We start from the raw sequence: 22,976 nt of genomic DNA, 5'->3' as shown, positions 1-22,976 counted from the left end.
TTTGTTTACATGACATGAGAAAATACAAATGATTGTGTTAGTCTGACTAATAGTGGACTTTTGCAGCACAGTAGTGCGACTGAAAGTGTCTTTTTTCTTCATTTCTTAAAAGTCAAATTTAGAGAGTCTAATTAATTAATTTGCTCACTGTCCTCACACCAAAGTCCACAGAGAAAACGAGTGTTTTCAGTTCACATGTGACACAAAGGTACAAAATAATATATCAGAGCATTTCAAAATAAGTGTGTTCATATGGAACGATGTATAATTTACAATAAAAAAAACAAAAACATACATAAATAACTTGATATTAAGACATGGGCCACAGTTGGTGCTTAACCTAAATCTTAACTAAACTCAACCAGTTCCTCAGAAAAGAGGTTTTGTCTAATTAGGATCAGGTTTTGGTCTCCATGAGGACTACTTGGTCCGGACGAGGTCTGTGTTTACCCCAGAAATGTTCCTTAAAATACATTGAATTCATTAATAATCCACAAATTCCTCACACGGTCACTGTTTTTAACCATAGATTCACATATTATCGCATGGATAATATCACACATACACTCACACAGCTGCTGCAGAACAGTGGGAATATGGGATGTTCAGTTCAGCAGTAAGTGGGCGGCTGTGAAATTAGGATCCTCTCACCACAGAGAACTTTCCTGCTGACGCCAACAAAGCCATAAAAGACTGGAACTTGGTCTGGTACTGGTCTCACTGACTTGAGGCTCAGCTTAATAAAGATAATTTAAATGATGAAATACATACACAGAAACAAGACCATGTTCCCTCACGATGAATTCTGACCTCTTTCATGACGACAAGATGGGGTTAGCATGTCCGACACAAGAATCAAAGCTAACGGTGCCGAACTGTAGATCCGTTAAAAAGACTTTAAAAATACCAAAACATGCTTTAAACTCCCAACATAAATGTGCAAAATGTCAATATTTAACAAAGGAGTCTTGAAGGAAGTACTGACCAAATCTTTAACTGATTCTAACGATTCAGTTACACTGAAAACTGCTTTTTAAGTGCGTAGTTTGTGCGTTAATATAACTGCAGATTCGCGTAGCTGTGCTACGATGACTCCGCCCACACCGAGTTAGCGTCGAGCTGTGCCAGGACCATGCGGTGGAAAAGCGGCATTACGGTCTGGTTCTGCAGAAGTTAGCAAAAGTAATTAGTGGCTAATTGACGTCAGCCAAGGAGGTTACGTTTTCGCCAGAGTTTGTTCGTCTGACCGTTAGCAACACAACTCGAAAAGTGGGATTTGGATGAAATTTCATCCGGATTTGGATGAAATTTTCAGGAAACGTCCGCAATGGAACCAGGAACAAACGATTATATTTAAGGCGTGATCCGTAGATGCTATCATTGGTTAAAACACTCGCCGTCAGACCCAGACGCGTCGACGGGGTGTATTTTGTAGGCACCGAGCTGCCTTGGCGGAGGTCTGCGCTCTCCGAGTGCTTTTCTGATTCTAAACTATATTGGAAGCGGAACACGGAATGATGAAATTTCAACAACTATTTAACTGTAGGTCATGTTGAATCCATCAGAGCTAACTAGGAAGACAAGTTACACGTTTTCCCTTAACGTCACAGTGACAAAGACAACACAAAAGAATGAGACGTGCCGGTCAAAACACATAATGCCCTGTATTTTTATTTCATTTTGTGACAATTCAAGAGGATTCTTAGTCTTTCCCATGAGTGTGTGTGTTTGGTGGAAGAGACTCTTCTATATATAGTATATATTAAAAAAACAAAACAAAAAAAAAAAATTCATGAATCAGCTGGGCCACTGGAATGGGCATTGGGACTGTGTGGTACAGACAAAGAAGAAACTACACGTAGCCTTGTTCAGTACCAAACTCTTCACAGAAGAGAGCATTTGTTGTTGTTTTTTTAAAGTTTTTTTTTTTCTTTATTTCCCAAATGAAGGCACCCGATAACTTGTAGTTCATGGCTTTTCAGCCTTCTGGAGTTTTTAAAAGTAGAGAAAATTATCTTTATTTTGTTGTTGTTTTTTTTCTCCCCCCACCCTCATTAATATACATCTTTGTTTTATGTAGAAGCTGGAATGATAAATGTCAGTTACTGCATGTTTTTCTTTTACTTTCCTTATAATTGTTTTTTTTTTTGATCAAGTAACAAAAAAATGAAGTCTTTTGAGGACAATAAAAAAAAAAAAGTGGGACATAGAAAAATATCTGTTTATAAATGTACGGGGAGGTGAGGAGGGGAGCCAGTGGTGCAAAACCAGAGGCTGAAATCATACAAAAGCAGCATCAATCAATTAAAAAAAAAAAATTATATAGTGCTTAGATACATCAGAAGCAGCAAAGTCTTCTGGGAAAAAGAGTCTTTAATCCCCATTGTTTTGTTACTTGTCTCAGAAATAATTTACGTATGGAAGAGCTCTGTGGAAACTGACAAACTGGTGCCTGCGACAAACTGAACCCACGGCCGTCTGCTGTCGTTTTCTCTCTCTGCCGTCACTGCGTGTCACTCTGTGACGACGGTGAGACGCGTCTCACTCTGTGCGACGACAGGAGACGCGTCTCTGCTGGACACGTTCACCACATCCAACAAAAATAAGGAGAAGGAAGGTAAATATGTAAAGTTGTAGTTCAACGCTGAATACAGCAGGGGGAACCAGTGAGAGGAGGAGGGAGGGTGGTACAATGTAATATTTTTAAAAAAAGAAAAAAAGTTTAAGTAAAAAAAAAAACAAAAAAAAACTTTTTGTAAACACGGCACAATAAATAGATCAAACAGCAGGTTTCGGCACCATGCATGTGATGACATACATTTCTCTGTTCACCTCAGACTCGCACCAGTCGCAGTTTGTCGTTTTCTTCTTTCTTTTTTTTTTTAAATCTGATTTTCTTTTCTTTTTTAATATCTCGAGTGCAAAACATCACAAATGAACATTTTCTGTATTCAAGTAATGTTATATACAAGAAGAGGGTGGGGTAAGGGTGGGGGTGGGGGGGTTCTGGGCAGGGTGGTATTACAAATATGCAGTACTGTACATATAATTGCCATATTAAGAATTTACAGACGATCTCTTATTAACAGTAACAAATAAGGGTGGGGGTGGGGGAGGGGAGGAGAATTGTACGAGATGAGCATTGCAATTAAGTCCCAAACCGGTTGCCGTGGAAACCCAGCCTCGCTCATCCTGCCACCACTTGAATTCATGACTCACAAATGATGCATAGCACCGAAAAAAGCCGACATGGGGAGTGGGGGGGGGGGGGGGTGAAGGGAGGGGGGGGAGTCACGTTTGTGTCCACGCTGCGTTTAACGCGAGGCTACGTAACCTCCATGGCCACTGTGTTCTCTGATAGACTGTTCAGTGCTGGCTTGTCTTGTTCATGATTCTCCCTGAGGACAGAAGAAGGAGAAGAGACGTTGTCAACATTGAAGGCGTTTTTAAAGAAATGTGAATACATTTGAAAGAGTTTTTTGTGCCCGATACAAAGACATGCATTTGTTTTATGGAAGAACAGATGAATATTTCATTAAAATAACCACTTCTACAGTGTTTATACGAGGGAACGGAACCAATCAGTGGATCTGATATCAGACAGATAAAAATGTAGTAGATTCGATACGGTCCAAAAACTTAAATTTATTAAAATCCTATTTATCGCACACTTTACTTGGCAAAAAATATCAGCAAGTCATGTTAGGGCTGTTCATTTCATCTTTTTGAGAGAACAATATTGAGCCGTTATGTCTTTGTAATGACTGGGCACAAATGTGTTAACAGCTTCATAAAATGTCTAAAATGACTATCGGCATAATATTGGTATCGGTAGATATTCAAGTTTTTGATATCGTATAAGTATATGACAAAAAAGTGGTATCGGGGGCATCCCTAGTTTATACTAGCTTTTTATTAGTATATCTACATTCATACACTACCGTTCAAAAGTTTGAGTTCACTTAGAAATGTCCTTATTTTTGAAGGAAAAGCACTTTTTCCAATAAATATGTTGGAAGGATATTGGACGATAAGAAAACCCTTGAAAACCCTTGTGCAATGATGTTAGCACAGCTGAAAACAGTTTTACTGGTACTTTGACGAAAGGGCAAAATGATTATTTTGACTAAAATTCATAATTTCTCATCTTGTCAATGTCTTGACTATAATTTCTATTCATTTTGCAACTCTTGTTGAATAAAAGTGTGACTTTTAATGGAAAACAACAAAAATTGTATAGGTGAGCCCAAACTTTTGAATGGTCGTGTACACAAAAATAACTGCAAGTTAAATTGAATTAAACAGCCAAATACTGAGTTTTACACTGGACATATGGGGATGAAAAGCCCAAACAAAACGTATGCACGTATACAGACATGTACGACGTCACAAACATGTCTCATCAGTGTCGAGTTCTAAACGTCATTGCTCATTTTCACTGTCTATTGCTTAGATACAAACAAAAAGGTTTCTACTCACATGTCACTATGATTGTTTTTTTGTCACTGAACAACGAACAGGTCCTCACCTGGGCACGATGTCCAGCGCCGAGGCCGCGGTCGCCGTGACCTTGGGTTTCTGACAGTTGGCGGTGGCGTGGGTGAACTTTAAGGCGGATGACGACATGGAGGTGCTCAGTGTCCGCGGGGCGTGGACGCGCTTGCCGGTGGGCACGCCCAGACGGAGGCTGTTGTTATTGTTGTTGTTTCCCAGCAGGACCTGAGTGGTGGCGGTGTTGGTGTTGTTGTTGTTGTTGGCGGGGTGGGCTGTGCCGTTGTTGTTGGAGCTGGTGGTGGTGCAGGGGTGGAGCATGGCGGGTGTCAGGGAGGTGGTGGGAGGAGCCGGGGCGGCGGGGGATGGGGACACTGTGCTCGAGAGGTGCAAGCCCTTATAGACACCTGAGGGGCCAGAGGAGGGAGGGGAAGGGGGAGGTAATGGGGAGTGAGGGGGTAATCACAGGGGGAGGGGTTTGAAGGTTTTGATTATTAAATGGTCTTTGATGGTAAATTCACAGCTGAAACTAAATATGTATGAAATCATTTCACTAGTTCACTATCAACTTCATGGCACAGTAGATGTGAAATTCGATATTATTTTGAATTTCATTCAAGCTGTAATGTCCCGTGCTCGAGTCTCATGGACCATCTGAAGTAGTACTCCTTAGGATCCAGCAGAGGGCACTCGTAGGGTTTCCTACCATTTAGACCCCGTTTGAATTTATTACAGGTCAAAAGGACTTGACTTTTATAAAATCTCACAGCCTTTTTTTTTTTACTTGTTTTGTGCCTTTAATATAGCGATGGATGAATCATTGTTACAGCACCTCCTGAGAAATCTCACATTAACATCCAGTTCATGTCTCCTAACGCTCGCTGCTGCTGCTGCTGCTGCCTGACAGGGTGTCAGGTGTTCAGGTGCTGCCGGTCTTTGTTCTGTCTGCTTTGTGTCATTATCTGAAGTCGCTAATGGAGTTCATTGAAAGAGCAGACGGTGATTATTTCACTCTCATTGTTTACTTTGTCACCGTTTTGCAGGACTGTGGTTTGGCACACGTTTATACGAGGCGCTGACTGCACTGTACGTGCCATCCCTGCCTAAAACACAGCAGTTTGAGCAAAGTTATCATGAGAACATGTACCTTGCTGTTATATTTATATTAGACAAAGGTTTGTCTCGCTGTGTAAACCTCTCACTCCCTGAAGACAAAGAGTCCAAGTCCATGTGCCAGTACCTTAACAACCACACCTGTAATAATAGTAACCGTCTAATTCGTTCCGCTCAACGCTTTTAACGGTCATACCTGAGGGGGAGAGGACGCCGTTGACTCCGCCTCCCAGGGCTAGCTCCTCCTTGTTCTTCAGAGCCAGCAGTTGGTCAGCGGTGACGAGAGCCGAGGCGGCGTACTGGGCACTGGCCTGGTCCAACGTGTTTGCTGAGCCCTGTAAGAAGAGGAGGAGGAGGAGAAGAGTCAGGGATGGAAAAACGAACATGGGGAGGAACAAAGCTCCGTCGACAAAGTGACAAAATAGTGACCTGTGTGCTGTTGGCAGTGGCGTTGCTGTTGGCTTGCTGTTGCAGCTGGACCTTTTCCAGCTGCTGTTTGTGCATCAAGGCCAGCTGCTCCTGATGCTGCTGGTACTGTTCGGCTGTGAAAGCTGAGAGGGGGAGAGACGCCATGGTACTTTTACTTATTTGGTGATTTACAATATTACACAGGTTTGAAAGAACACATAATTCGCCCAAAAAGATACAAGCAGACAGCCGTTTCGTTCATAAACATGTAGGATATGTCTTGACACATTTCTCAGACGAAGAAACAACTTATTTTGATAATTCAACTGGATGATTCCGTTTCAACCAAAGTTAGGATGAGGCCCGAGAGGGAAAGTTGATATCACACACACAAACAGTGAGCCGAAGTTATGGTTTGACACATTCATGTAAAGATACACTTCACGGATGATTCATGCAGCCGTTTGAATCCAGTTTTTCCTCCAACACAACAGTGCTGCACAGTAATTCATTGACGGTGTGAATATGTACACAGTAAAGCAGTTCAGTTGAACTCCATCACACCCAGTTACAACAGGTTCAATCGTTTCCTGCACCAGTTTCCCAGCAAACCTTCCGAGGTTCTTGGCAGTGTGCCCCAAATGCAAAATGATGCAGTTAACCAACCCACTCAGTACACTGCTGTTTGTTTGAATGCAGCAAAAGCCAGGCTCCGTTAGCAAAACCACCACTCTAGTCTGAGACTTCTGTTATGGTGGAGATAACTATAGATATTATTCAATATAGTCTTGCAGTGAAAAATATTTTAACTCTAGGCAGCCTATTCTGCACCTATTCTCAGTTAAAATTCACAGTTCCACTACAGACCTCAAGCTTCCAGAGTTTAAGGGGTGGCGATTTAATGGGAGAGCTGTTGAGAGGGGGGGGTCGTATGGAGTAAGTAATACCAGCTATTGCTAACTTTTCCACAAAAAACCTGATCAAACCCAAAATTGTTTTTTAAGCCTTTAAATCAAATCACTCCCAGGTCATATCAGCTTTAGCTCCGATTAGCATTTGTGGGAAAGCAAAGACCCACTAATTTCTTCTTTCAACACATGATTTGACAGCACTGAAAATTCTTAAATCCTTATTTTACCACCCAACACTTAAAATGCTCATTAATCTTTGGGCCATGACCACAAACGGGGAGCCTCGCAGTTTGTGATGTATATTTCAAGCCTTCTTTACTTTTTGTTTGACTGCAACCTTCACGAATCACTGGGGTTTTGAGTGTGCACTGCATTTTGAGCCATGGCCCGATTAGCATCCCAACAATTTAACCCGAGGTTTGAAATGTTTCCTCACCGGCTTTCTATTGATTGACTCCCACGCTGCAGAGAATTACAAGACCTTGAACCTTAGTGTGATGATTCATTTATTCCATGTGAGCCTTTCAGCTGTAGACTTCACAAGAAGCAGGTTTCCTCACTCTTGCCTCTAAAAGTCTCGCACCTCCAACGTATGAGACACACGTCATGCTTTTTTTCATCTGATGCCGTCTTGTTTAATAAAAAAAATACATTCAAATGTACTGAATTGTAATACGTTGAAAAGAAATGTTTGTAAAACCGTATTCTATGTCTGCCCTTTTACTTTGAAGGTGTTTCACAAGCAGTTCATTTTCCCCCCGTAGGTAATCAATTAACAGTTAAAAACATAACAAAACCTTTGTAAGCTCCTTGTAAAGACAACTGCCCACCACCTGCACTGCACTCGGAATAATACCACCAGAGAAGTGTGGCATTTACTCTGCAATCAACACTCACAGCTACACACAGGCACCCTGACAAACTCGGGTTTAACCGACAACTCGTAGACAGGGTGGGATGGGAGGTGAAGCTGTCTGAATGCCAAGCAACAAATATCTCATTTCACAACAAAGCTGGAGGACGGAGCGGACGCCAGACATGCTATTAAATTACTCCCAACATCAGATAGAAGAAGGCCACAGTGGGGCTACCGAGAATGTTTTTTTTTTTTGTTGCAATACCAATACATTTTCAAAATGCAGTATCGAGTTTCACGATTTCATTAATGCCGCTACAAAAGCAAGTGCTCGCATTTGCATCTCGTCAGAAAGCGGAGAGCAGAGCGTCCTCCATCACAGCTCAAGTGACCCCTGAAGGCTTTTGACTGGAGCGAGGAAAAAATAACCCATCTCTCGTTCAATCTTGCTCCAATGTTACCCACAATGTCGTAGTAGAGCTTTGATACACTAAGCACCTCTAAATGTTTTTTCTCTCTCCCTCCCGACACTTGTGCAGACTCACAAACACAGTCACACACCAACAACGAACACAATAAGAGTAAGACTCTAGATTTGATTCTGGTGACCAAGGATGCAGTCTGGCACAGTTATGCGTCTATATTATATAATAATATTCAGTCACCCAGCCACAGGCCACAACAACCAGCATTAAAAAGAAAATGCATCGTTTGCAATATAATTAACAAGAGAATCATAATCCAAGCAAACGTATGCAGCCACACTGTCACATCACTTCCACAAAGAGCGTCAGAGAAAGAACATCAAGCACCGTGTGAAGCATCTTACCGACAACGGGTGATGGTGCAGGGACAACCCTTCCCAGGCGTTGGGGTTGCCCCCCCGATGTGGAGGCAGAGGTCGGGCGTTTCAGGCTCCGACTCAACCTCCTGAATAGCGGATGGGCGTTATCCAGCTCGTGTAGTGGTAGTGTCCGTGGTCTAAAGTGCCTCCATCGGCATGACTTAATATTCAACAGTATCTGACTGAGGTCCGTAGATGAGTGAGAGGACGAGGAGAGGGAGGAGGAGGAACTTCTGTCCGAGGTATTTGTTTCTGAGGTACTGGCAAACTTGTCGACGGCCGGCGAGCGTGACGCAGGTGTGGGTGGAGCATGGGGGGAGGCAGGGCGAGGCAAGTCGAGTGTTTCTGGATCCAGACTGTGGAAAACGTTGTCATAGTCTGTGTGTGCCCGGTCCAGCAACACCCTAAGAGAGAGCGAGAAGGTCCAGTGTTAGAGCGTGGGTGTTATTTTCATGAAAAGAACAGTTGCTATAAAAGTATGTTTCCAACAAATCTTTCAGTGAGCTACTCCCCACAAGAAGCTACAGAGGGCTGGGTTTGAACTTCAGTACGTTTGTAGTATCCACAAGGTATCACACTTCTTGTGTCACAGAAAATTGAAAATTAAGCAAGCGGCATGTTATTTGACAGTGTAGAGGGAATAATGATCAGAGATGGCGCTCATTACCCAAAGGAGATGGGAGAGAGTGCCCATATCAGAGGCTGGTGCTTGCAAAATGAATATATAATCGAGGTGGTCTACATCGTATAAAATAAAAATGGGAGCAGACATTTGCTCCATGTTCGACAGCAAGAAGACAACTAGGCCAGCTGAAATCTTAATTTTAATACAGGGTATATGCAGGAATCCTGAAGTGAATTGCAATACCTTTTTTGAAGACTTTCTAACAAAACAGTTTTAGTTTGCAATTAAATCTATAGAGCACAACCATACAAAGGAACTCATAAGCTGGAAAGGAACAAAGCTAGTCCCAAGATGCGTAACATCACGCACTGAAGTCCAGATATCGATTGCAATATGCTAATCACATACACTGGGCCTAACCCTGTGAGATTCAAAAATCATACACTTAACATGCCTCATGTTCAGCACATCACCACACAAACCACAACTAAATCACATTTTTTGGCCAGTGAAGTAAGCATAGGGATATTTTGATATGTTTTACCACAGCAGCTCACATTACAAACACAAAGTCTGAAAAACGAGATGTTTACTGACCTGCCGCCTCTTCCCACACGTCGGCGAGCCATGCCCAGGCAGCGCCGCGGCACCGTGAGTGTAGTGAGACTGTAGCGAAACCGTGCTTCTGCCAAACCGCCCTCCCAGGGATCACACCACGGCCAGCTACCCACACGGTCCTGACGAGCCTAAACAGGGGGGGGGGGGGAATGGTACATTTGTTCAGATATTTACTCTGTGTTTGGCTGCTTACAGTAAACAAAACTGCCCTGCAGCTACTTATTATTTAAATGTAATATTAACAATGCTTAGGTTTAACAGAGCAGTATAGAATAAAATAAGTATCAAATTAACCATGCAACCGTGGGGGGAAAAGGGGAGTTTTCTTGTATCTGGACTGGCCCATTAAGGACATGGCTGTCCACACGATTACACCATTTACAAAGAAGCTGGAAACCTCATGGAATCCAGTACAGTGCAAGTCATATCAAAAGCTTATGTAACGTACAGCATAGTACTGGCAGCCTGCCTTCCTGCGAAATGCGTAGGCGCCATCTGGGTCGTTCTCCTCCTCCGCTTCTGATGAGCCTGAGTGCAGCTGTGAATTCAGAGGTCAAAGGTCAGTGTGAGGTCACTGCAAGAGCAGTATTAACACTGAAGTCAGAGGCTCTAGTTTAAATACATTTCCCAGCCACTAATGAGGTTTTGATATTAGCCGTCTTGGTTGGATGGTACAGTGTTCTTGTCTTTGCATTGGCGGGACAGCGGCTGTAATGTTAAAACTGCACGCACCTGGGAGAAGGGTTCATCATCCGAGCTGGGGAAGTCGTATTGGTTAAGGTCCTTGGCGTTGAAGACGACAGGACCTGTGTGGTGGGGGGCGCCCGACGAAAGTGGCAGAACCTTCTGCTTCTTCTCGTACTTCCTTTTCTGCCGAGGAACTTCCATTTTCTCGGGCTACAGGGACAAGTAGAGATGGGTTGTCAGACAAGGTTTGAAAGCATATCAGAGACATTTTGAAATGTGCATTGTCAACTTCCTCCCTTACCTTGGACTTGTAGTCCTTAAGGTCCATGTGGTCCTGGTGTCGGTACTGGTTGGTCAGGGGAACCAGAGGAATGATCTGCGGCCTCACCAGCGCCCGCTCAGCCAGAACCTCTGCCATTACCTCACCACCAAAGTCAGACATGACATTTCTGAAAAAAAGAAAAGCAAAGGGAACAAACGATTATTGGCCAATCAGAATAAGGACAGTACCTTTATTTGTCACGCTGTATTATATTTCTGTAAGGCAGACTCACCTCTTCTCAAAAATCTCCAGAGTGAGGTGCAGCAGCTCCCTCTTGCTTTTCTCTCTTCTCTTGATCATTTCGAGGATGGTGACGGCTCGACTCAGATCCCTGCGCAGCTTCAGCATCTTCTCATAGGATGCCTCATCATTCTTGCGATTCTGGATATTGAAACACAGAACTTCTTTTTTAAACTCGTCTACAGGTTATCAAAAGGTAGACATTTGCATTTAATATTTTTACCCATCTATCACCTTAACACTATAACTGAACATCAGACAAAAGATAAGAATTCATAAAGATGATTAAAAACTACATTCAGCTAAAATTCTTAAAATGGCCACCTGGTGGCGTATTAGTCATGGAGAGGGTTTACATGTTAGGATGAATGAAAGTGTTAGAAGTCATTGCTTTTTTTGTGAAGTAATTTATATAAATAAATAAAAAAAGAACTCTGAAAAACTATTGTAGTAGTTTGAACTACGTTTATCAATAACAGGTCTAGGGACCCCAAGGGCTCTATGAAGAGGTCCCAGGGGGCTCCCAGAGAACATTAAAATGAAATATGATATAATATAAATTTCATAAAAACGAAAAACAAGAAAGGTAGAAAGAGATTCATATTTCTAATATCAAACAAAATACATGTAAGTGGCTCTGTGTTGGTGTGGATGGTTCAGTCCGTTACTGAATGAGCTGAATGATGATGTGCTCAGAGAGTTGCTAAAAAAATTAGCATCACAGTCAATACTTCATAGACAAAGCTGCGTCATTCACACATTATTCAAGAACATCAGGTTGGTTTGTTGTTCGTATTAATAGCAGATGCTCACATGCTCCAGTTACAGCTTAATAATACGATCATCTGATCAAACACAAATTTTCAATGTGCTTAACATTTGCATTTTCATACAATACTGAGCTCGGCAAATCTCAGTATTAAAAAAGCCTCCAAGTCAAATTCAGCTTAGGGCCCCGTAAATGCTTGGACCAGCCCTGGCAAATGGCAGCCTAAATTTAACGGGATGGTGTTCCATTTTGATTCAAAAACACATGAACTAATCTCAAATCTGCGCCACAGTAAATTCATGAGGTTCACAAGTTAACCAACCTTTCTAGTTTGCATCTTCTCCGTCCGTCGTCGAAAGGCCACGTAGGGGTCACTGGTGCTGGAGCCGTCCCGCTTCTCCTGCTTGACAGTGGGAATGAGCGAGTTTGCCTTGCTGCATTTCCTCTTCCGACTCCAGTAGTCGAACACCTCCTTGATGAGCTCGTCATCCTCCTTCAGCAAAAGTTTGGCCTCAGGAAGGCTCACCGCCTGAAAGATACAGACAGGGGGTTACAATTTAAAAAAGACATTTAGACACTGGTGAGGGTGACAAATCTGTTTCAGAGATGACTGCACAAAGCTGTGTGGGGCATTCTTCACTGGGGGTTGTGTTCAAGTAAAGACTCAGAAACTAACAAACCAACCTGCTGCCCACTGCCTTTCTCCAGCCGATCGATCATCTCTTCGAACTGCAAGAAGCTGATCTCCATCTTCTTTTTCAGCTTGTTGAGGAATACCTCGTCGTCCGAGTCCAGGTCATAGTCTGGCTGCTCTGCGTCCAAGCTGAAAGCTGAAAGGAGGAGGAAGAGGTAACGCTTCAGATACAAATCTGTTGACTTTGAATCAAAAAGACTTCTTGATTTTTAGATAACTTAACATCTGCTGGACATCTTAGTCCTTCAAGTATAATCATCATATTCTCTGCTGCATCTGTTAAATGCATGCACCAGTTTTGCTCATTTCCTTCTATTGTAATCCCAATAGGCCTCGATACTTTTAAATGTCAAGTACAATACAAAGAAAACATTTATATATTACTGTCACAAGTTCACACAAGGCATAAAGCCAGTCAGCTCCACACAATTGTGTTTCTCAGTATCACGGCGTTTAGATCATGCGTCTTACTGAAACATTCCTGCATTGCACACAGGAATTTATTTGTGTCAAACAGACACAGTCGACAGCAACCAGTGAAGTGAGGCGATCATTCAGAAGCTTGAGCCCTGTCAGCCCATGTACTGCAGCTCTATGCACAGATGCTACCTCAGTCAGGTCTGATAGTATTGCTCGACAGAGCCCAGATGAAGGACACAGCATACAAATATTGTTTCTGTCACAACAGAAAACCCAAGTCTTCAAAACATTTCAGATGTCATAAGTATCACAGTAAGAGACCTTTTATGAGGACTCAACATGGTCAAACAACCCCATCTGAAGGTAGCACAGTCTAATGACTTTTATAAATTGGCCAAACCACAGCAAGTGTGGCTTTGGTCCGTTTACCATTTCATATTTGAAAGAAAATTCTTCAACTTGAACCAGCAGCACGGAACATGAACGTCTCTGCATCAGCAGTTTGGTTCTGCACAGTCAGATATGTTCCAAAGTCAATTCAATCTGTCGACAAAAAAGCAGGTGGGGGAACATACTGAGCGTTTCTTGAGTTCTGAGTATTTGAAAACGTGTCATTCAAAAAACTAGATGGCTTGAGATCCTTCATTTATCTTGAACAATGTGATGTGGAACGGCAGAGTTAAATATAGGTCTACAAAAATGTGACTCTTGCACAACAACTTGACATGTCTCAGCAGGAAAGGCACAAGTGTTATTGATAAAATTAATGATGCTTCTTTTCAGTTCATACAAGTCAAGAGCGCGCAACAGTGAACCAAACTGAGGAAGCTAAAGGAATTCAGCCATCATTGGTAAATAAAGTAAAAGGTAAAATCACTCAAAATATTTTTTCTGCATTAATTCATAATCATTCAAGAGAAAAAAGCAACGCATTGGAGAAAGCATCCAATTTCTTTAAACAAATCTCACAGCACGCCATTATAAATGTAGCACTGTGGTTCTACGGCCACCCCCAGCCAAACGTTCATATTCTCCAGAAGTGGAAAAACATTTGTGTTTGGTACAGACCACAACAAATATTTAATTATAGTAATCACTTGAACTACCCCCCCCCAGAGCGCATACACTTTGAATAGAAAACAGATAAAGCCATGGAACCGACATGCCAAATAAAAATATTCACAATATATATTTTAACTTGATCTAGTGTGAAATACAGAACATGGATTTCGGTTGGAGAAAATATCGCATAGTTTTAATGCCAAGTATGGGGTTTTAGGTTATTCTAAATATTCTCCCTCTCACTCAAAGCAGTGGTAGGGCTTCAGTTTACCTTGGCACTAATGATAAGGCAGGTTTACATGTAAAGTGTGCGTCAGCATGACAATGCAAAGTAATTTACAGAATATATAAATAAATTATTCACTGCATCACTGACAAATGTCTACACAAACAGACCTCAGCCTTGTCTGAAAATTTGAAATTTAAAAGTGCTGAAACAAAAGTGAGGCGTGCAAGATAGACGTTGCGAAAAAACTGAAAACACACTGGTAAACAAACACATATCAGCCAATGTAATTACCCCGTCACTGTGATGAAAGCTGCTTTTCTTCTGCTGTATGAATATTATAAAAAGACATGCACTTCTCTAGCATTACTGTCACGTGAAACTGGTCATTATATGTAATGAGACAACATTAAAAAAAGAAGACGTTGTCCATGAGGTCAAACTACTGCATCGGTATAATCGTTAGTATAAATGTTAGCGTTGGGCAGCATATCAGTTCATACCGAAAACTGTATGAAAACTGTCCCTGTTGGGAAAAAGGGAATATGGATGCAGGAAAACACTGTTCAAGGGGGACCCTTTTCACTGCTGCACACATGCTAAGGGCTTAGCTGAAGAAGCAATTGTGGTAGCATGTTTAGCAATGAGAAATGTACTCGACCACCTTAGCAGGAAACACGTCTGAGAGCACCAAAAATATGGTATATGCACACCGTATATGCTCATTCATAAAAAAATACTGTTATATAGCACACAACCGTAAACATTATGGGAAAAGCCACAAAAAATACATTCTTGGTCCCCCCAGCACTAAATAACAATAAACAATATTTTAGTAGGGACCAAATGGAGTGAACGTCCATGTTAGTGTTTTTTAATGTTAAGCTACATTTTCACCAAATTGGTCACAGTTTAACGACATACTGTGCACAATCACAGAGCTGGTTCTGTCGCCTCACAGCTGAAGTCTGCTCTTCTCTACTTCATCTCCTCATCTTTAGGAAATTTAAATCAGAAATAAAATGGCTTTCTGTGGTTTTTTTTGCATCGGGGTCAGACAAAACAAAGGCAGTGGTGTAGGAGAAGATATGGTTACTCACAGGCGAACTGGTGGATCCCCCTCAGGGTTTTTATATGGTCACGACGGTTCGGTATGCATCGTGGCTTTTGGGCCACAGTAACGGTACGGTTTCAGTATCTTACTATAAAACTACTCAGACTAGCAAAGACAGTAGTGTATTGTGAAGATAATTAAAAGCACAGCTATAATCAAGCCACATAAATTATAATAAACCCGCTCTCAGAAACTTCTCAAAGGCACAACTACAAATACAAATACAATCCATGCTGCTCCATGTCACACTGTACCCGGAGCGAAGAAGACGTTTACCCTGAGGGAATGTCAAATATCCAACATTTGTAATTTCACCTTCCTGCTAATAACTGCGTCTCAGTTTTGTTTCACCAAATTGCCTTTTGAAAACGTGGCAAACGCTTGCAACACCGCTACAGTTACTGAATAAAGCAATCTAGCAAAAATGCAGCCACTGAAATTGGAAATCGCTCAAACTCATTTCCTTTGACAAATATTTAACAACTTGGTTTGACGTACATAAAACACATGCCTGAAGCCATTAAATAGATCACCGACACAAAGAACCAATCACTGTAGCTTGAGAGTCACAATAAGGAATCAACATAATTTCAGCTTTTCTGCAACTGAACGTGTGTATCCTGGAATCAACTCCATGAGCAGTTTCACTTTTAATGCTACATGGGTTCAAAAATATCAGGACACAATTTTCTTTCAATCAAACTTTTGTATAGTCCAAAGGTTTAATTTAATGGAATGACATGGGTCTAAAATGGTGGTGAACGTTCGAAAATGCATCCTAATGTTCACCTAATGTTTACTTTTCTGCTCGTGATTTTGATCAACAATGCCCAAGTGTCATTGAACGCATTCAGAATAAATGAGAAAAGCACCATTATAGCCAAACGAAACAAGCAAGGAACAGAAACAGCAGCATCAAAGACATTATCTCTGCTTTCTGCATCACATATTTGCCATTAGAGAAGGCCACTTACGCTGTATGTGAATTAGCTGCTTTGGCATCTTGAAGTCCCCGAAGTAGAGGGAGTCGTAGTAGGTGATGTTGCTCTCTGCCTCGGGGACTGGGATGACCATGTTGTCCCGATTCTCGCCATATACCTGATGTGCCGAGATGGCCCGCTGGAGATGGTGTTCCTGCAGAGACAGAGGTGCAGGTGAGACATACAGAATAATGAGAGTGTTATCTCACAAGACAAAATACGAAGACAAATTATGTCTTATGTCTATAACTGCCATTAAAATAAGATTTGGTTCATAATTTATAGAAAACAATTTTACAGTTTGTTGCGATGGTCCTGTTTCCAACAAACACTTGTCACATGTCACATGAGGTGATTTTTTCTAGACAATCACATTTGTACCGTATGCTTATTTTTTACCCGGTAAAATGCTTTCGTTTATATGCAATTTAGTCACAGTTGTGCAAACAAAACCAACCAACCAACCACGGATTACAAAAACAAATACACTGCAACACAAATCAGCCAACCTATCTTTGTTTTGTATTTTTACTTCAACATTAAGACATTGGTAGCAAGCACAAAACTTCAGCACAAACTACATGGCAAACTGACAGTAAGGCAATTAGATGTTTCCTATCAGCTGTGAAAGACATTAATTGATACAAGTGTTATCCATGTGCTTTAGCAGCTAAGTCTATAATTCCACATAGAAAAGCCACTAATAAGACTCTGCTCCACAAACACTTGTAGCCAAAATCTATTTTCAATGAAGCATTTCATTGTGCTGTCACAATGTAACAAGGATTACCAAGTACCAAACAGGTTGAACTATAAGCCAGTCTGTGAAGCAGTTGGAGCAAAAAGTACACATAACAGGCTGAATGTACAATGAGATGCGTAGGTAAACTGGATTACACAGTTACAGGGTGATTAACTTTTGGCATTCAGATCTTACAATAACCTCTGAAAAGAAAATTCCAGCACAGGAACAAAGAGGAGTTAGTGTTAAAGTTTGAATCGGACCTATTCTGTCTGTCACTCAAGGTTTTAAAAAGGTGTTCGAATCATAAGGTGTGGAAATAATTTGTTTGGAATGTAGGTACTGGATGAGGACAAATCCAAACCTGCCAAAATTCACAATGTGAAATTTTTTTTTTTTACTTCAACTCAGTTAACCTTATCTACGTGCTGCAAATTTGACAAGCGCCTGATGATGCCAAGCCTGCCGAGGGGGAGTGTGCTGAAGGCGCACACAGTCTGTGTGGCTGATGAACTGGTTTGCTGGCATGCGGCTTGTCTGAACAGTCCCAGTCAGTCGTAGTAGTAAGAGCCTTTGGCCCAGAGCTGGGCACCAAGCCACTGGCAGGCAGTCTGTCAACAAGGCAGCGTGCTGCCGGCTGTGTACAACAGCTCTCTGGGGAGAAGGTGTGTGTTTATCGTTTCCCCTGCGGCAGTCAAAGACACAAGGGCAGGTGGGTATTTGTGTCAAGGGAGGATGACAGAATACATGAATCAGTCAGTTATTATTAGGGAAGTACGTGTGTGTGCACGCCTGAATTAAAAAGCACAACACTGTTCAAATGCAGCTCATCTTTTATTAAGGATGAACATGCAATAATTTTCAAAACTAAACCACAATTAGGAAATCTCATAAGCTCAATTAATTTATTCTGCTTGTGATAGTTGTATGTTTTATGCAATTAAAAAAAACATGATACAAAACAGCTTGAACACCAAGTCGTCATCACCTTACAGATTACAGGTTGGATAATATTTTTATTCATGTATTAATGCTCCATCGTGTTTCAAATCCTTTACACAGTGACAATCATACTGAATCTAGACTGGGGTGGAAAAAAACAACATATGGCAAGTCAAATTGCATTGTCAGATTTTGCCCCAGATAATTAATTCCCAGCTGTTCTGGCTGCATGTTTGATGTAAAAAAAAAAAACGTGTGTAATAACGTAATAAGTCATGAGGGTATACTGCAATAGCCCACATAGAACACATTCATTCAGATTCAACCAACTTCTACAAAGAGAGCAGCAAGAATTTGAATATCAACTTCAGCAATACTGCTCAAACAGTATACTTGATTCCTATTTCTTATTTACAGGTAATATAACCCTTTATATTGGCTGCTATCGTGGTTATGTCAGGCCATCACATGCAATAATCTAGACTACATACATGATCAGCCCCAGTGTGCAACTAGGAAACCCTACATGGATAACAAGATTAAGAGAAAAATCATAATTTCCAAGTCCCTAATGTAACAGATGGACGTGACAATAAAACATGACCTGCTGTCTCAATCACCTACTGACCCATTGACCAACTTTCAACTGTAGACCAAAGCACCATTAAGCTTTACTCAGTGCCCACTTTCTATATCCATGCAGATTTAGGATGGAAGGAAATGGGTTGATCAAGTAACCATTATATTGTTAAATGCACAAAGCTTCAAGTTGGTTGTTCAATAAAAGTTATTTAAAATAAACGTCTGAGGAATGAAGAGTTTAAGTTTTGTACTTCCTGGAATGAACACTGCTAAATGATATGGTATTTCCACATTTACATTTATACATTAAAGGTTTTATTTCTTCTAAGCTGTAGCAGGCACCACCAGAAACAAGGGGAGACCAAAATGTTTTCACAGGTTAAATCAGGCCAAGTGTGCTGCTTCACAGAAAGACCTCAAGCAACATTGAGGACGCAAGAGCACGGATCAATGTGTTTTTACAGCACTAAAAACAGACAAGCTTTGCAGTATTTTTAAAAAGCTGGCCTTCCAACTGAAACATTGCACATATTTCAGTACGCATAGATGTCCAACAACAGTGGACTCGTTTATTTTCAGCACCTTAGCTGAAATATGTGTCCAACCATGGTCATCTGGTAAGGAGCTCAAGAAAGAGCTACAAAACCTTAAAAATAATTTACATGATTCTTCCGCAGTATGTGGTGCTGGCAATGTTTGGAAAGTAAACTTTCTAGCATGACCTTCTGTTTTTCTCCATGTTGTTTTAGTTTCAGTCAACTGCATTAAATCTGATTTACTGCCTCCCTGAGCCCCATATTCATCAACACCATTTGGACTTCTGGGACGAGCAATATTCTACGGTCTGTTAAACCCAAAGGCAATGACGGTACTTTACATTTATGATGCCATGTGCTGTTCTAAACAAGTGGCTTGCTACCCTCTTCTACACTGGTTCCTACATTCCCCTGTAAACTATTCCACAATGGAGGGAGAGACTCATAAATCAAATGGCCTTCAGCAAAATCACGTCAGCTGCCAAACCCAATCAAGCAACATGTTTGTTTACTTTCCCAGCCTCGGCTTTTTGCCTGAGAATAAATAAAACTCAGATTGGGGTGAGCGGTCACAATACAGAATGTTGACTAGTGCCCTCACACGCACAAACTTTTCTTTCAGTCTTGCTTTCTCAAACATACACGCCAGAGTCCAGAAATAGCCTTTCTAAAATGACCATATCGATCACTGTCAAGTCTGCTGAGGCAGCCGGAGCCGCCTCCACCTTCTCTGGTCTCGCCTCGAACAGATACTGTCCCAAAGACTGTAAATGCCACTTAGCATGATGGACAGCGACAGAGAATGGTCTGGTAGGGCTGTCGAGGGATTCCCAGCTCCAGTATAAAGACCATTATTGCACTGTGTGGGAGAGAAATCATTTTTAACACCCCGTCCATGTGCTGTGGGAAATTAAGGGCAGGCATCAGGCTGCGTTTTTGGCTCTTCTAACTGCTAAGCAGTTCACAAAGTAACAAACTTTCCATTAAACAAAAAACTTTGGATTGGAAAAAACAGTTAGGGCGGATTCTAAGGGACTATTTTTTATTTCCAAACCTGAAAGTGGGCCTGCCATTTAGTAATAAAGCTGTGAAACCTATTAATGCCAAGAAGCCATGGTAGCAAACTGGCCATGCAGTTGGTTTCAAGAACTTCCCCAAGGCTGATGTTAATTTCCCACGCTGACTACATACATTTATACACACCCATCACCAGTTAAAGAGAAGGGAAACAAAGGCAACTTTCAATTTCATAGCAGGTCAACTACAGATACTTTGGACAGGTGAGATGCCCCAAATTCCCACCCAGCAAAGTCACACAGCAACATACTAGGGGGCTGCCAGAATTGGATTATGCATGTCTGCATGTACAAGAACAGTTCCTGGCAAAAGGCTAACACGAGAGATGCCTGTGGGTTCCCGCCACGGCCGCAGACATTGACCTCACTTTCACCCAAACCCAAACACAAGACAAAGTGTCTCGCCCAAAACAAACATGCCGCACGTGTTGAGGGAATTGCAGTGATGGCGGCTCTTTGGTCGAGTGTCACTACAAACACACCGTTTGAAAATTACAAAACCACACATTAGATGGAGTCAGGACGTCTGAAAGGCTAACCGTAATTGAGAAAGAATACTTAGCAGGAAAACACACAGGCAGTTAAAAGGCTTGAATCTGAGAACTTATTCAGTGGTTTCAAGCTGTACATCTGGCATGGAGTTGTGATGTACAGGGATATCACACATTCACCTAGCAGAACAAAAATGAAGTGTGATTATAGTGGTGACAAGAATAACATTTCTTACAAAGCTGATCTGACGTAATACAATTGATAGCAGGTAGCTCCAGACACTGAGCGGCTGTCATGCAGCAAGCCTTTGCCTACCTCTTATGATAATACGACTGTTGTGTAACCAAGCACTCCTGCTGAGCAGACACAGACTTTGAAGTGACAGCAACCCCGCACACCCTTCGCCTCTCTACTCCCGCTGCCCCTGATCCTCTCCAGAGCGCCACGTGCCGCTGGTCTGCCAGCCTGCTGTGCCATCTGACACACTGAACCCCAGACACCGAGCTTCCACAAGAGCGGGGAGGCAGACTGGGTGCACTGTGTCTTCAGTGGATAAACAGCAGCAGCAAAGATACCTGTAGTGTTATTCCCCATTTAATTGCCCTTCATATTAGAACATTAGTCAAGCCCGCTGGGACAGCTACAAAGCTGTGCCCTTGGAGAAGCTAATATATTGCTAATGGGAGTCAGAATAAGGGCCCCACTGTGACACACTGTACCGTGATAAATGGTGCAAATAGAAGAACACAAAATTCCAACAGGGTGCATAACTATACAAACAATCCACTATATCACAAAAATAACTACAAAACCTGTGTGATGAGCTAGACAACCCTGAGAGGCAGAGTTAACTTCACTGCCTGTGTGGCAGGTGCATCTCTAAACCTTACCCATCATATCAGTGTTTAACTTTGCAACTGTCAGAATACAGTGTAGAGCTTTCAAAATAGCAAACTATTATTAATTTAAACATAGAAGCATTAGTGATTATACTAATAACATGGGCTTCAGTGTACCGCTTTAGCAACTCAAATTGTCAACATTAAGAAACCAGTGAGATGCTCATCTGTCACAGCAGCATATATAAGACACCTACAATGAAAAAATAAATAAAGACAAGTTAATATTGTGATGTAAAGCTGCCCTGATTTCCTAAGAACGAATCTTCTAATATGCATGACTGAAAGCTACACAAATGTTGTATGTTTTTGCCCAGCTGTGCAACACAGAGGCATTACATGCTGCAACAACTAAGTGACTACAGCTGCATTACAGTGTGGCATCACAGCTGCTATATAAATAAACATGAGGGACATCATGCATGCACATCTCCATAGCATAAATGCTAACCGCTAACTGCACATTCCCTGTGACATGTCCCACTGCTAACCAAATGACAGCCTTAGCAACACACACACAACACAACCTTCAACAGCGGCACATTTATTAGTTTTATTCCAAATACATGGCAGCAGTGTTGACACTTTCTGCTCGTGGCACAGATGCCACATATAATAAGAAACCACTAGCTCCCCCTTGCCCTGGTCCTTCGCAATTACGCCAACACAGGGCCCCAACACTGACAGACGAGACAAAATGTCGGCAACGCTCAAGTCACATGACTCCTTTGTACTCAAGACATCGCCTCACGCCATAATAACCCGCTCAAACCGGGAAATTTTATCAAAAAACGACACAGCGAGTCCCCACGTTTCCAAAACCACGGCCCAAATACCACATAACCGCCGTTCAAGACGGAAATCTGTCGTGTTTCAGTTCAGAAAATTGGCGGCCATTTTGTGAAAGCTGGCGCAGAAAAAAAGAGGGACGCCTTTGATCGTGTAAAAATAAAATAATAAAACCAGAGCATATATTTTACATTTTCGAACAGTAAAAGCATACCGATTCCTCTTCTTTCTCCATCCCCGTGGGCATCTGCGGCACTGCCCGGTTAATGGATGCATATTCGTGTAGGTCTGGTAAATCCTCACAACGGAAGACGGGTAGTGGCTTGGAAGCGTCCAGCGCCCGCGCCCGAAACGACAATTTACTCATTTTTCACAATTCGAGATGCAATATAAATCTATCCGATCTCCTAACATACACAACGGTAACGAGTAGAGCTTTCATTGATGTTTCTGTGCGGTTAATCCCTATTCTAACATTCGAATTGTTGTAGCTTGTATTTAGGGCGTCGCCGACGGAGCCGGGGGAAGGCCCGGATCT

At 41.9% G+C, this 22,976-nt stretch overlaps 1 protein-coding gene across 1 annotated transcript; it reads right to left on the bottom strand.

The window, feature by feature from the left end:
- Positions 1 to 1,669: 1,669 nt before the first annotated feature.
- Positions 1,670 to 22,915, bottom strand: LOC310927589 (enhancer of polycomb homolog 1-like). Its single transcript, XM_083889910.1, has 14 exons — positions 22,653 to 22,915; positions 16,375 to 16,534; positions 12,569 to 12,714; positions 12,207 to 12,413; positions 11,108 to 11,256; positions 10,855 to 11,002; positions 10,599 to 10,763; positions 10,315 to 10,404; positions 9,846 to 9,994; positions 8,609 to 9,027; positions 6,034 to 6,155; positions 5,801 to 5,939; positions 4,529 to 4,898; positions 1,670 to 3,398 (listed from the first exon to the last, which is right to left on the bottom strand). The coding sequence occupies exons 1-14, from the start codon at positions 22,803 to 22,805 to the stop codon at positions 3,326 to 3,328; spliced, it is 2,490 nt and encodes an 829-aa protein (XP_083746036.1). The 5' UTR covers positions 22,806 to 22,915; the 3' UTR covers positions 1,670 to 3,325.
- Positions 22,916 to 22,976: the final 61 nt, after the last annotated feature.

Source organism: Microchirus variegatus, assembly GCF_963457635.1.
Source record: "Microchirus variegatus genome assembly, chromosome: 5".
NCBI lineage: Eukaryota > Metazoa > Chordata > Actinopteri > Pleuronectiformes > Soleidae > Microchirus > Microchirus variegatus.
This window is presented reverse-complemented; position numbering and strand designations above follow the sequence as displayed.